This window comes from Apostichopus japonicus, chromosome 1, assembly GCF_037975245.1.
Source record: "Apostichopus japonicus isolate 1M-3 chromosome 1, ASM3797524v1, whole genome shotgun sequence".
Lineage (NCBI taxonomy): Eukaryota > Metazoa > Echinodermata > Holothuroidea > Aspidochirotida > Stichopodidae > Apostichopus > Apostichopus japonicus.
The window spans coordinates 4,587,348-4,600,644 of record NC_092561.1 but is presented as its reverse complement, the minus strand read 5'-3'; the positions used below and the strand labels follow the sequence as shown (position 1 = coordinate 4,600,644).

Genomic DNA, 13,297 nt, shown 5'->3' with positions numbered 1-13,297 from the left:
CGCAGATAATGCACGAACGGGGTATACCTCAAGCGATGCATTCGGCCTACATTCTCGTGCGTCCATCAGTATGGTGGTACCCCTGTGAGTGCATTATCGTGCGATTAAACGCACGGTTGACCGCTGGTGAACCCTGTGCATTCATACATAAACGTTAATTTTCATCTGAATGTGTCACAATTTAATAAAAACTTTGAAAGAAATATAACGTACAATTGTCTCGAAAGGTTACCGCCTTTTTCTTTACTTTTATTGTAGTTAAAAGTCTCAATACAATTAAAATGCGCTAATAAAAAAACAAGAATGACGATAATAAGACTATACATTCAAGGGCGGCGGAACCGGGGGGGGGGGGCACAGGGGGCACGTGCCCCCCTAACTTTTCCTCAGGTTAAAAATGTGCCCTTTTTCTACATAAAAATTTCTAAATAAATAAAGAGTTTACAAAGCGAAACCCACGTCGAATGAAATATTTCGGGAAGTTTAAATGTTTACTACCACAGTCGTAGGAGCCCAATTTGTTTTTTGTTTTTTTTGGGGGGGGGGAGGGCTGTAACGACTTGTCCGAAAAATATTACCAAAATTTTTCGCGCGCCTAGCGCGCGTTCAACATCTTAATGTGCATATCATATAGGCATGCGTTGCTTTTTACATCGCATGCCAATAACATACAATCATTTGCCGTGTTATAATCCTTCCAAATTGGTTAGAATTATTCGTAAATTCGTTACAATAATAATGATCATAATAATATCAGTTGAACCATTGAAAAACACATAGAAAATTATATTTCTTTCAGTATTTTCACATATTTCATTTGCTTTCATGCATGTATCGATCGCGTGTGCCGGGACTTGGACTTTATAATGATTTTCCAATTTCCCAATTTGCACATTAGATATTGCAGTGCTAGTATGCATTGTTTACTTGAGGGGGGGGGGGAGGGGTGGCGTTGATGGAGTGATGTGTAGACGCAAATAAGATAATACAATAATAGTTATAAAGGCTACTAAATATCAGGCTGCATCAGTCCAATCGAATTTCTGCAAAGTGCCCTTCGACGTTGGTGCCCCCCCAGATTAAAAGTGCTTCCGCCGCCCTTGTTACCAATCATATCGTCACACCATACAAATTACGAACTTTATTACACATCATGTACAAGTAGTAGCCCACATAACGTTTAGTTGTTCGCTATTGCTTTACGTGGCTGAGAAACAAGTAATCTGAATATTTATTAAAACGTATGAATAATTCATGACTTTCCCCTCGCTGTACTACGAAAAACAATATCGCGTGCGGCCATGGGGAAGCGTCCGCCATTACCAAACCGGGCGAAACAACTGTGGGCGCGTTTGTGTATATATACAAGCTGTGTGACCTAAGCTACAAAACTTTCGGGGATACTTATCACGTTTTCCCCTTCAAAAGCCAAATAAGTAGGAGAATGATCCACAGCCCTCGGAAATTAAAAAATTGACATTTATCTTAGGCAACCTTAGCGTTAGTAGGGCCTAAATCCGTACGAATTTTCCCAAAGAATTTAATCCGTTATGGAATGGTGACACGTACATTAAATTTCCTTGATCCACAGAAGAAATTATATTATACAAGGCCTATAACCGAACATATTTCCGGATAATCCACATTTTCAAGAAAATGATCCACATATAAATTTCCATGGAATAATTAGGTACACTTTACGGTCAAGATCTTCCATTTTCTTGAATAATTTAATCCATATGAAAATAGCGGCTTTTCCTTGCTCCATAAAATAAGTATAGTATATCACCACGGCTGGTTATTAACATTTCGCGAAATATTCCTGGCGTGGGATTTTCACGGTCAAGATATTTCATATACAAAGAGTTTACTCCGTATGCAAATGGTGACTGCTTTCCTTTTTCCATAGCAATAATTATAACATATTTATATATATATATATATATATATATATATATATATATATATATATTAATATACTTCAGGGGTGTAGCGAGCTTTTTGAATTGTGTGTGGGGGGGGGGTAGGGACGGTGCCAAAGCCAAATTTTCGTCCCCCGATTTCATCCCCATTTTACGGCCCACAACAAGAGTCACCGCCGAGCACGAAAAAAATATGCCCTATAAGAAATTAACAGCAACATGTCTGTAATTTTGTTTTCTCCATATTTTGTCGTAGCCGGGTAGGGGGGGGGGGGCGGCAGCCTATTGACTCGTTGGAAACTTTAACTTTCACTGTCACAACCTTCATGGAGGGACTGGTGACTGTAGGTCTATTTATTATACATATTATGTTGTCACGAGTTTACATTACAGAGCTTGCCAATACCAAGACGGTAAGTGCAGATGGGGGCTGGGGGAGGGGCATAGTGCAGAGTACTACAGAGGGGTTAATTTTGTTGAAAATTGTCCTACTTTACTGTCGTAACCTTGATGTGGACTAGTGGTTATACATCTAATTCAAATAAACATATGCTTTAACATTACAAAGATGTTGCTATGGGAAGGGAGTCATGGGGTGAGGGAGGGGTGGGGGTATTAGGAGGGAGGTTGGCAACCTGGTAGTAGATATGATTGAGGGGAAGGGGGGGGAACTTTTTTCTTAAAGATTTAATAAGAAATTTGAAGTCAAAGCAATTTGTTTCTCACTTTTTGTGTGTATTGTTTGTACAAGGTTTACTCTATGCGCTTATGGTTAGACTTTTAACTGAGGCGTCAAAGATGATGTGGATGCACAAAAGCCTCTACTTATCACCCCAGAAGAGCCCTTGACCAGCATGGAGACCATTGCTTTGAAATGAACCCTAAATTTGGTAGCCTGGAAAATATTATAACTTATTCGCGAATGAAAATGATACAAAACGTCAAAAATCAGGCATATCCCTCACATTCAAACATCAAATAATATTTTACTTTTAGAATAACAGGCCTTGAACTCATCAAGCTATCAAAATTCTAGAAGACTTTATCAAAATCATTTCAAATGGGCAAAGTTAATTACAGTGTATCTAGAAAGACACATTTGCATACGTAATTAGCTCAATACAAATTAAAACACAGTCATTTACACAGTAAATGCAAGTCTAAAATAATATGTTTTCAAAGCAGTTTTAAAAGTGGTAAGAGAATTGCATACACGCACATAATTCGGTAAGGCGTTCTGGGAGCGCTGACTGAGAAGGCTCTGTCGACGCTCTTGTATCTTGTTCTCTCCTCCTTGAGCAATTCCTGCGATGATGACCGTAGAGTTCTGCTAGGTTTGTACGGTGTCAGGAGACAAGACAGGTAGTAGGGGGCGAGACCGTGCTTTGTAGGTGAGTAGGTTAATTTTAAGCTTCACTCGAAGATCTATATGTAGCCAATGCAGTGATTCCCAGTAGTGGTGTGACATGGTCTCTTTTCCTTTTCTTACAAACTATACGAGCAGCATTATTTTGAAGAAGTTCCAGTTCGCGAGTTATGGCAGTTGTATTAAAGGTCGTATTTTCAAATGATAAAAAATATCTTTCCAACAACGCATAGGTTCCTATTGCCAAATGTGACTGGATTTTGAGAAATTAAAATTTGTAAATAATTCCCAAGAGCCTTTGAGACCTTTGTATAAATAATGTACAGTAAGAATCTTAGCTCATTTTATTCAATTAACTATTTAGAAATTCCTTTCATTGTTCTCCGATCTTAGGTATGTGCCTTTTTTTCCAGTTTACTTATTTTCTTTATTCTTGATATGTTACGATCATTCATTCTTTCTTTCTTTTCCCTCGGAAGTGAAAGGGGGGGGGGGGCAGTTTTTCTCTTTTAATATTTTTCTTTGCATTTATGTAAGTAACTATAAACTATTAAACCTGTATATTAAGGAGAAACAAATAAATGAATTAAATGAAAATGAAATGAATATGTTCCTTAAAGAGAAGATAGAAAGATTAAATAGTATAGGAGTATAGGAGTGTTACCTCAGTGGTTAATGCCGGTGCCTTTCAATCATAAGGTCCCCGGTTCGAGTCACTCCAAGATTAATGTATGTCGTCCAGTTACAGAGTTGTTGACAATTGCCAATTCATAATCATGGACGTTAAATATGAATGTAAGAGACTGACTTTGGTCAGCTTGCGGCTTTGATAAGCCAATGATGGCTTCTTCGCAAGTTCCTGCTTGTAAGAGGACCTATATACATATATAAAGATGTTGCATGCATTTGGACACCTATTTTCTTTACATGGTATTGCTAAATATAACATGACAATTGATCAAATCAACATTATACCTTCCTCGATTTGTCACCCTGACAATTACTCACCTTCCAATAATAACATGAAACAATCAAATCGGAACTTTTTAAACGTGGTTATGTGAGTTGAAACTGGGCTAGCCAAGAAAATGAAATAAGTCATAAGTATATATAGATTTGAGAAATATATATGGAATGGTATCAACAGTTTACCAGAATTAATCCTGCTTAAAGGAGAAAGAAATCATGGATTGTGACTAACCTTTCATTGAGTTTTGATAACAATCTGTGTTGATATTGCAATATTCTAAGTATACGATAAATACAATGTTAAAGCATGTCGACTTGTCAAGTTATTCAACTTGAACATTGTGCATACATTTATCTTCAAGGAGCATATCGAGGCAAGTCTTTGGACTTTCAAAATGTGCCTTCCGACCACCTGCAATGTACTGGAATCTCCCATACTTGTAGCTATCGGTTGCATCGCTTCTGTTTACCTCTTCTCTGTATTCTTCAAGATGTTTCTCCCACATCAACCCAGCTTCGTCTTTTGGCCAGGTTATTAAAATGAAGTGGCCTGTACATCGTGTAAAGATAAGACTGTGGTATCCTGAGCCCGTTCCATCTCCTCTACGAAACCAATGCCGCATCTCAAACGGGTCGAGGAATATTAAAACCGATGTTTCACAGCCGGCGAATGTTCGCTGATCGACTACTTGTAAGGTCCGGGAAGATGCTTCCTTATTTTTGTCATCTGTATTCTGACAGCTTGAGGACACAGTTTTATCTACCTCTGTATTTCCATCATCAGCAATGTGGAGATCTTGAAGCATTCCCGATATTACTTGTTGACAATCGACTAGATCATCATTATTGGTCTGACTACATGAGATACCTTTATTACCACCATTGGTAGTATGCACGGACAGATCTGCCGGCAGGTTTGTCTTCTCTAAATGATTTTCGCATGTTTCATTGTCCACCCTGATTGGACCATCTTGTGAACCTGTCAGACCATCCGTGAATCTCTTCTTCATTTTGTCCTTCATATGATATTGTATCGTGTCCCACTCTAACTTAATTGACAAGTCATTGCAAACATCTTCTAATAACTGTCGGATTCTCTCAAACATGTTACTTGACATGACGTAATACAACATCAATGTTATCTGTAGCTTAGGAGTACCTTCTACCTCATCTAATGAATCCATTATTTGTTTGAGAACCTTTGTTAGTCTCTTTCTACTGCATTCGCACTCACAACCGAGGGTTTCGCCGTCTTCACACTGACGTTGTGGTAACCTGTACAACCTTGGCATTATACCACCGACACTATGGCCAAGATCTGAATATCCACCATGTCCTTTATCTATGAATGTCTCAATTTTTCTGATCATATTATAGAAGGTCCCGGGAACTCTCATGACTTTATTTAGGTAACAGTAAAGGAGACGTTCTGGCAGTGAGGGAAGCACATTTTTTAGTTTTTCGTAAGGATCTTCGTCCGGTGCAACGCCGAGTGAATGAGTTGCTACACTTAACCACAGATAGCACGGTTCTCTCAACATGTTTGTTTGTTGATCTCGCAGAATCTTTTCATTAAAATCATCCCAAAAACTGAACAATTTGTGTAATCCATCATTCTTTAAAGGCTGAATCGGAAATTCATCAAAAAAGAAATGATGTTCAACATTCTCTTTGATCTTTGCTTCTTCGTCTTTCCGTTGTCCTGTCACTAAATTGCTTAATGCTTTAATTACCATGTCAACATCAAAATTCACACGACCGTCATATGTTCCTAATGCTTTGGTATGAAACTCGAGAAAAGAACCATAGCAAATCATATGCTCTGCTTGTTGTTTCTCCCCAATGAGGGATTTCAGTGCTTTGGCTTGATGCGATGATCTCAGACCATAGCAAGACTTAAAATTGGACACGTCAGCACAAGATATGATATGGGCTCTTATACGTTTATCGTTGGTAAATGGAGGTTTACCTAAGGATAAAGCCTTTTGCATTAGAACTAAACTCTTACCAGTACCGTAATCACCAAATATGAGGGCTCGTGTTGACTTATTACAAACGATACTTTCTTGTTCAGGGTTCATAAATAAGCATGTCATTTTATTATTTGTACTTTTTATTGTCTCGGTCTCTACAACAACTGCAGAAGCGTGGCCCACAAACCGAGACACCAAGGTCCGGTATTGATCTTTTGTTAGAACGTTTTGACAATCCTTTCGACGGAGACACGGAAAGCGGTTGTCTAGCCAGCTGTGGATTACAGAAAGATCATCTCTACACACGATGTACCTGCGGTGATGCTGACATATTTTAATGTTATCCAAACCGGATTTGGAAATGTTAGGGACTACAAGAAACGCGCTTGCTGGTATATGCTTCACAAAACTTAAGTCGCGGTTCATTTCTCTCGCAATAAAGTTTCCTTTCATTAACTGCTTCCACCCTTTTAATAATTGTTCAAGTGTATTCTTCAGTTGTTGTGAAACGTCGTTTGGTGCTGTCCGGTTCTCATGAATTTCCACTATAGCATCCTTTATGAACGTACTCTTAACTTCAACTATGATAAGCCCAATTTGTTGGCAAATGATTAAAATATCGAACTCACCTTCTTCGCTTCTAGATAATTGATAAGGTATTGATGTGAGGTTAGCTAAGAAAGATTTATACTCATATCCACCGAACATGAACATGTTCAGCTCACGATCTCGCCCCCACTCCTCAATTTTTTTAAGAACTTCTTCCTCAGCAATGTCACCTCTTCGTTTGTTGCAAAATCCCTGAAAACTTGGCTTTGATTCTATGGGAACATTCAAATACATTTTTTTCAAGTCTTCGTCGGTCCGAAGTGTTAAGTGTTCATAAGCTGTTTCCACCGTACCATTACCGCTTCGAGATTCTTCTTGGACACCTTTACTGCTTGCACTCGTTTCGTTTCCGCTTTGTTCAACTGGTTCTGGTTTATCAATATTTGTCTCTTCGGCAACCTTTCTACCTTTCTTGCCGATTGTTTTCTTCGATATTGTAAGCTCGTCCTCACCTACAAAGCCTGCTGGAATCCGATAAACTCCATCATACGGGTAAAATTGTTTTAGGTAACCCAGTGTCGCTTCCGACCATAGCATAGTTCTAGTTTCATTGCCACCCAGTCGAACGTTCACTTTACAATTTTGTTTGATATTATCACCTTCATCCGCACCGCTTTTCACCTCTGAAAGCTTTTCACCGTATAACTCAACTAACTTGTAAAAGATACAGGTATTCTGTGGAAAGACATTTTGGCCAGGTTATATTTTGAACAAGTTGGTGTCGTTATTACTATTATATTATACTATTATATTATGGCATCCTGTGTAGGTGAACACCGTAGAAAAAGAAGAAGAATGAGTGCGATAATGGGTTAACCCATGCATATAAACACCATTTATGTTTACGAAAATAGAAGAACTTCATCTAGTTTATCCTACTCGAAGGTTAATGATTACAACAGTGATTTGAAATTACCTATAATGTCTATTTATATTATTAAGAAATATTTACACATAATTAGCTTTTAAGATCCTGGCGAATCTGTTCTATATGGTTATTGTTATTCATTTAAAACCTTCCTGTGCTGAAGACTTGACCGCTTAATTTCTTCTTAGAAAGGAGACAGAAAAGAGATTAACAAACCTTTGTGTAGACAAGCATAATAATTGGTTTGATACTTTAACACTTACCTCATTTAGTTCCCTTTTAACCGCTTTGTTGAAATTCCTGTGTTTTTGTTCTGTGGAATTTGTAAATGATAATTTGTGGTTTTAGAAGCGATCTTTAAAGGGGCATATTATTCACATAAGCAATTTTGTCGGTACAACTTAAATACATTGACACATTATGTCCCCAGCCCAGTTATGAAGAGGCTGTTAAAATAACGTAATATACTTTATTGACACAACAACCGATGCTGAATATCCGACTCACGTTACTACTAAAGAGACGTATTTACAATTTAAATACAGGCTATCATGATGAACGCAAATCTACATAAACAATTCCGAAAACAACACAGGTCTACTTACTAACATCTCTCATAGTTGGAAGGTCAGAGCCGAGTGAAGAGTCTTCTCCAGAGTCATCTGCAGAGTCCCCGGATGCTTCATCCTTTGTTTGTGTAAATTGAAAAAAAAAAGAAAGTTGAAAACTCACGGACAGCCGTAGGCAGTGGCGGACTGGCCACACGGGCAATTGGGCAATGCCCGGTGGGCCGGTGGCCCGGTGGGCCGGTCGGCTGGGGAGCCTGGTAAAAATTACAGTCCATTTTCACAGCAGTTAATAGAATACAGACGGGCTGTGTAGAAATGTATTCTTAACTGTGGTAATCAGCTCATGAAATCACCATGTTAGTTAGTCTGTTAGTTCGTAACAAAAGAACATGCTATTGGCAACCCGTCAGTGCATATATTTTTATTAACGACAAGATATACAAGTACGGTGACCAATGCATTCTGACATATACATAGCAATAGGAGAGAACACAGAATTTATTAATCTGCACTTCGTCCTACAGAAAACGAAGTAAAAAATTGTAAAATCTTATTAGATTAGATTAATAGCCAAGTCCTGAGAGATTATGTATGAATAAAAATGACCCTCATACAGTAGGGTGTTTGGTTATCAAATTAAACGAATGTAAAAGTCGACGACTTTGAGTATTTGTCCCCGTTTTACCGATTTCGCGAATTAGATCCCCACACTAATTGAATAGGGCGACAACACTATGTGTAAGTGTAGGGGACTATATACCCTTTTCCTCTTTTTTTTCAAGCATGTTGTCACAAAACGTTTGAAAAACTAACTAAAATCCAGTCTCAAAACATAAATTTTTGTCAAGTTTTGTTAACGTTTAAACTTTTCTCAGTTTAATCAAGTGTTGCTTCTGGGAAATTATATTGGGCCTTTTTGAAAGGATTTTGTAACCTACAAAATTGAGAAATATAGCACCATTTTGCATCTAGTCATTCCTTCAAAAAAATCTCAATGGGGGTGTCTCCCTTCCCTTACACTCCTCCCCAAGGACGGCAATCTATGTAAGTAACATATCAATGAATAATGAGCCGGTCTAGGTGAAATATGCCCGGGCCGATTTTAAGACCCAATCCGCCCCTGGCCGTAGGCCTATACAAGAGCGTAGGAACCGGGGGGGGGGGGGGGCTGGGGGCGCCAGCCCCCCAGAGAAAAATGTGGAGGGGCGGAAGTATCATTCCGCCCCCCCCCCCCCACTTTGCAAGTCAAAAAAAAACTTTTTCATTTCCAAATGAGAAAAAAAATCTCATTTGGAGCACCAAATTACATCTAAGGCCAGGTGAAAATACAAAATTAAGTTTACAAAATGGAGTGGGTGCTGAAGTGTGCTATATTGCACCAAATTGCATCTGAGGCCACCTGGAAATGCAAAAAAATTCCCCTTAGACCCCTCCCCTAGGCCGGCCATCAGTCTTCAGCCCCCCCCCCCCCCCCACTCAAAAGTAACTTCCTACGCCACTGGGCCTATATATGGATAACCGTACTACTAGGCAGGAATATATAAGACTCCAACCTTTATAAATATTAACGCTTATTGACATCTCTGCCAACAGAAATTGAATTGTCCAGGCAAAGCTCTTAAAAAAATTGCATGGAGATATTATAAACAACACTCGGTAACTGTTTTGCCCATTTAAGAGAAAATTGCGACATCAAAACATTTTAGACTGGCCAAAGTGCAAATTTCTTTTCAAAGGACAAAACGGTATTAAAGGGTAATACACGTGTATTCACTGTACATATAAAGTTGGAAGACTATGTTTGCCTTTCCTTATTAACAGTAATAGAATCAAATTTAGTCACATAATTATTATATCTGGACTGAGAAGCCGAATTACCCATTGACAAAGCATTCTTCAAATATTAAATGGAATAAAAAAACTCACTTCTCTTTGGGATGTTGACCACAAGTTACTGTAGTATTGAAAATATGTTTCCAGCAATTCATCTTTGTACTGGTCCACGTCGATTTCTTTTGATTTCTTTGTTTTGCGGTTTCGATTATTACGGGTTACGTCTTTGCAGACACTAACCCTACGATCATCGCCTCCCGAAGACTTTTCAGCAGAATCACAAACCCCTTGACTTGCTGCATTATCGTTCCTCGAAAACCGGCATTTAGGAATGTATATGTTGGTAATGTCAGCACAGCGACCTGATGTGCAAAATGGAAACGGGATAAAGTAAACCGTGTAATGCATGGGCGTTCTTATTTATTAATTTCAAATCAATCTGATTTAGGTATGACTTGATCTGAAACGGTTCACAGCAACCATACAAATTCAGATCGATTTGAGGACAATATCATAGTGACAGTGTACATGTATGGTTGGTACCCTCCACCGATAATGGAACAGAATGCAACGGGATATATATATATATATATATATATATATATATATATATATGTATATATATATATATATATATATATGTATATATATATATATATATATATATATATATATATATATATATATATATATATATATATATATATATATATATATATATATATATAACAATAATAACCTAAAAATAACCTAACATGGAACTAAACTAAACGAGTTTCAAACAAGAGCAATCATGCATGCCGGAGACATTACTAACGTATTTTCGTACGAGCCACAAATGGTAATAGCCAATATTAACTAAAAATAACTATTCGAAGCATACAACTAGGCTTACTTTTATAGGAATATGAAAGTGATTTCCCGTTGCACATTGACTTTGTACAGTACTATTCGTAGTCATTATACATTGCTTTCTCACATATATATTTGTCTACACTTAGGACTACATACAAATGTTAAATGGAACAGTCCGAATATATGAAAACCATCATCTGTTTTGTTAAGATAATGGATGAAGTTAGATAACAGAACATATATCATCCGAGCTTACCATGCAATTATAGGTAACATTTATCGCAGTAAATATGTGTAGCCTATGTCAAAGTTTCTCTATAGATCACTACATAGGCCTATACTTGGCCATATCAATCGTTACATCTTCTTACCTTTGAAGATTGAAGTAAGATCTTTGCCCCCATAGTCTTCATCGTCCATCATTTAATTTGCTTGTTTCTCGAAACAGCTTCGCCTATTAAGCCTGGAAACAACAAGTGACACAGTGTGTCCTACACAAAACCGTTTACAAAGCGTTACAACCACCTCCAAGTATATATATACCACCATATGCTACACTGTATCACCTGGTGAACTAAAATCGCCAACAACAGTCAACCAACCAATCAACAGGACGATAAAAGAATCTTCGGGTCACCATTTTTATTCCTCGACAAGTTAATTGTCTATTAATTTCCTGCTGTGTAAATGTAATATAATATTTTATAGCCATGCGGCATTTCAAATTGCGTCAGCAATCAAATATCATAGTTCATTGAGTCATCATAAGTCATATGCTATCCTTCGGGGGCTCTATTAAGAAAGTGACGTAATGGAATTTCCACCTTATTGGTAATTGCAAAGTGCATTCCGACGATAATACGCTTAGAATCCAGGTCAATGTCCAAAGGCTGCTTGCCGGATGATCACTATCACCAGATTCATATTCAATGGGTCACCGCCAAAGAGGTGAAACCGCGCTGCATTTACTTTAAAAAAAGGTGTTTTTTCCCCGTTAATCTCCACCTGGCGAATGTTACAAACATCCAAATATGTGTGTGCATGCTTTTCCAAGAAGTTGAACGAACTATGATTCGATTTCGTGTCGTTAACATTAGTTTGTTTGAAGAGCAATTAGTACAAACAATAACATAACGTTAATTGTCGTTTAAACAAACATGATCAGTGTACGTATCGATACTGATCCTTTTCATATTTTCAAAAGGCTTTTAATTACAGCACAGTTCTAGAGGAAACAGATATAAACAAATATAAACCATGCACAGACAGAAACCAGCCAGCTGTATCGTTGTGAACTTGTGATATATATGCTACAGTTATAGGCAATAACTGAATAGGCTGTTCCGCTTTGCAGTGAATGATGTACAACAATGGAAAGGAAACCACTGCGGTGTTGTTCCTTGTTTGATTCCGCACACTTGTACGACTACCAGGTAATTGTTAAGTACACGATATCAATTACATAGCACAGTTGTTTACATCGCCGTACAAACTGTGTGTTCAGTCTATATCGTCAGGATAATGATTATGCTAAACATTGAACGGTGTATGCAGAACTTTATACATTCATGCCTTCAAAGGAAGTAATTCGCACTCATTATAATTCAACCAGGGAACTGACAAACTTGTTTCAAAGTTCCCACCTAAACAGCTTGTCAACGAAGATAGTATTTATTATTAAAGGCATTGTAGACTCGCCCCAAACCGCGTGTCGCCCTTTGAAAAAAAAGTTAGCTTTCCGTTGCTTGCAAGTGAAGTTTTCTTCTTGTCGCTACAAAATGCAGACATATAATGATACCTTGTTATTTTTTATCTAGAAATGAGATGTCCATGCTGCTATGTACACTGTGTTGTGGGTTTTGACCGTAGCTGTATGCATTGACTGTACACTCGTGTATAATTACCGACGGTAGCAAGCTGTGTGTGTATTTTCTGGGATCGATGGTGGTGTCTAATACTTCTGTTACACCTCATTCGAAACTAGGTCAGATTACCGGCATGAGACGTTTCTTTGTGCGCGAGTCTTCACGCCCTTTAAGGACCCAATTTATCGTTCAAAGTGATAAGAATTATCATGAAGACACCAATATTTTCTTTTCCTGACCTGATCTATCATCAGTTAATGCTACATCTTCTTGAAGAAGAGTTGCATAATGTTTTGATATGGTTTCAGCCTAACAAGCTGTCACTCAATGTCCAAAATACATCTATGTGATGTTCTCTACGGGTAATAAACACGTATTTTAATTGGTAATACCGACAGCTAGGAAGCCTGCAGTGCTGAGGTGTAATTTATCAGTGGTTTGTGATAAAGGTTGCGACGACTTTTAAAG

General features: G+C 37.9%; 1 protein-coding gene across 2 annotated transcripts; it reads right to left on the bottom strand.

Moving 5' to 3' along the window:
- Positions 1–2,636: 2,636 nt before the first annotated feature.
- On the bottom strand, positions 2,637–12,783 carry LOC139961272 (uncharacterized). Of its 2 annotated transcripts, XM_071960405.1 has the most exons (5): positions 11,336–12,783; positions 10,203–10,471; positions 8,313–8,394; positions 7,971–8,020; positions 2,637–7,514 (listed from the first exon to the last, which is right to left on the bottom strand). In XM_071960405.1, exons 1-5 carry the CDS (start codon positions 11,385–11,387, stop codon positions 4,581–4,583), a joined length of 3,387 nt encoding a protein of 1,128 aa, XP_071816506.1. In that variant the 5' UTR covers positions 11,388–12,783; the 3' UTR covers positions 2,637–4,580. The 2 variants fall into 2 exon arrangements, with proteins under 2 accessions (XP_071816506.1, XP_071816575.1); XM_071960474.1 differs by lacking the exon at positions 11,336–12,783 and having other exon boundaries at positions 8,317–8,394; positions 10,203–10,261.
- Between the last annotated feature and the right edge of the window lie 514 nt (positions 12,784–13,297).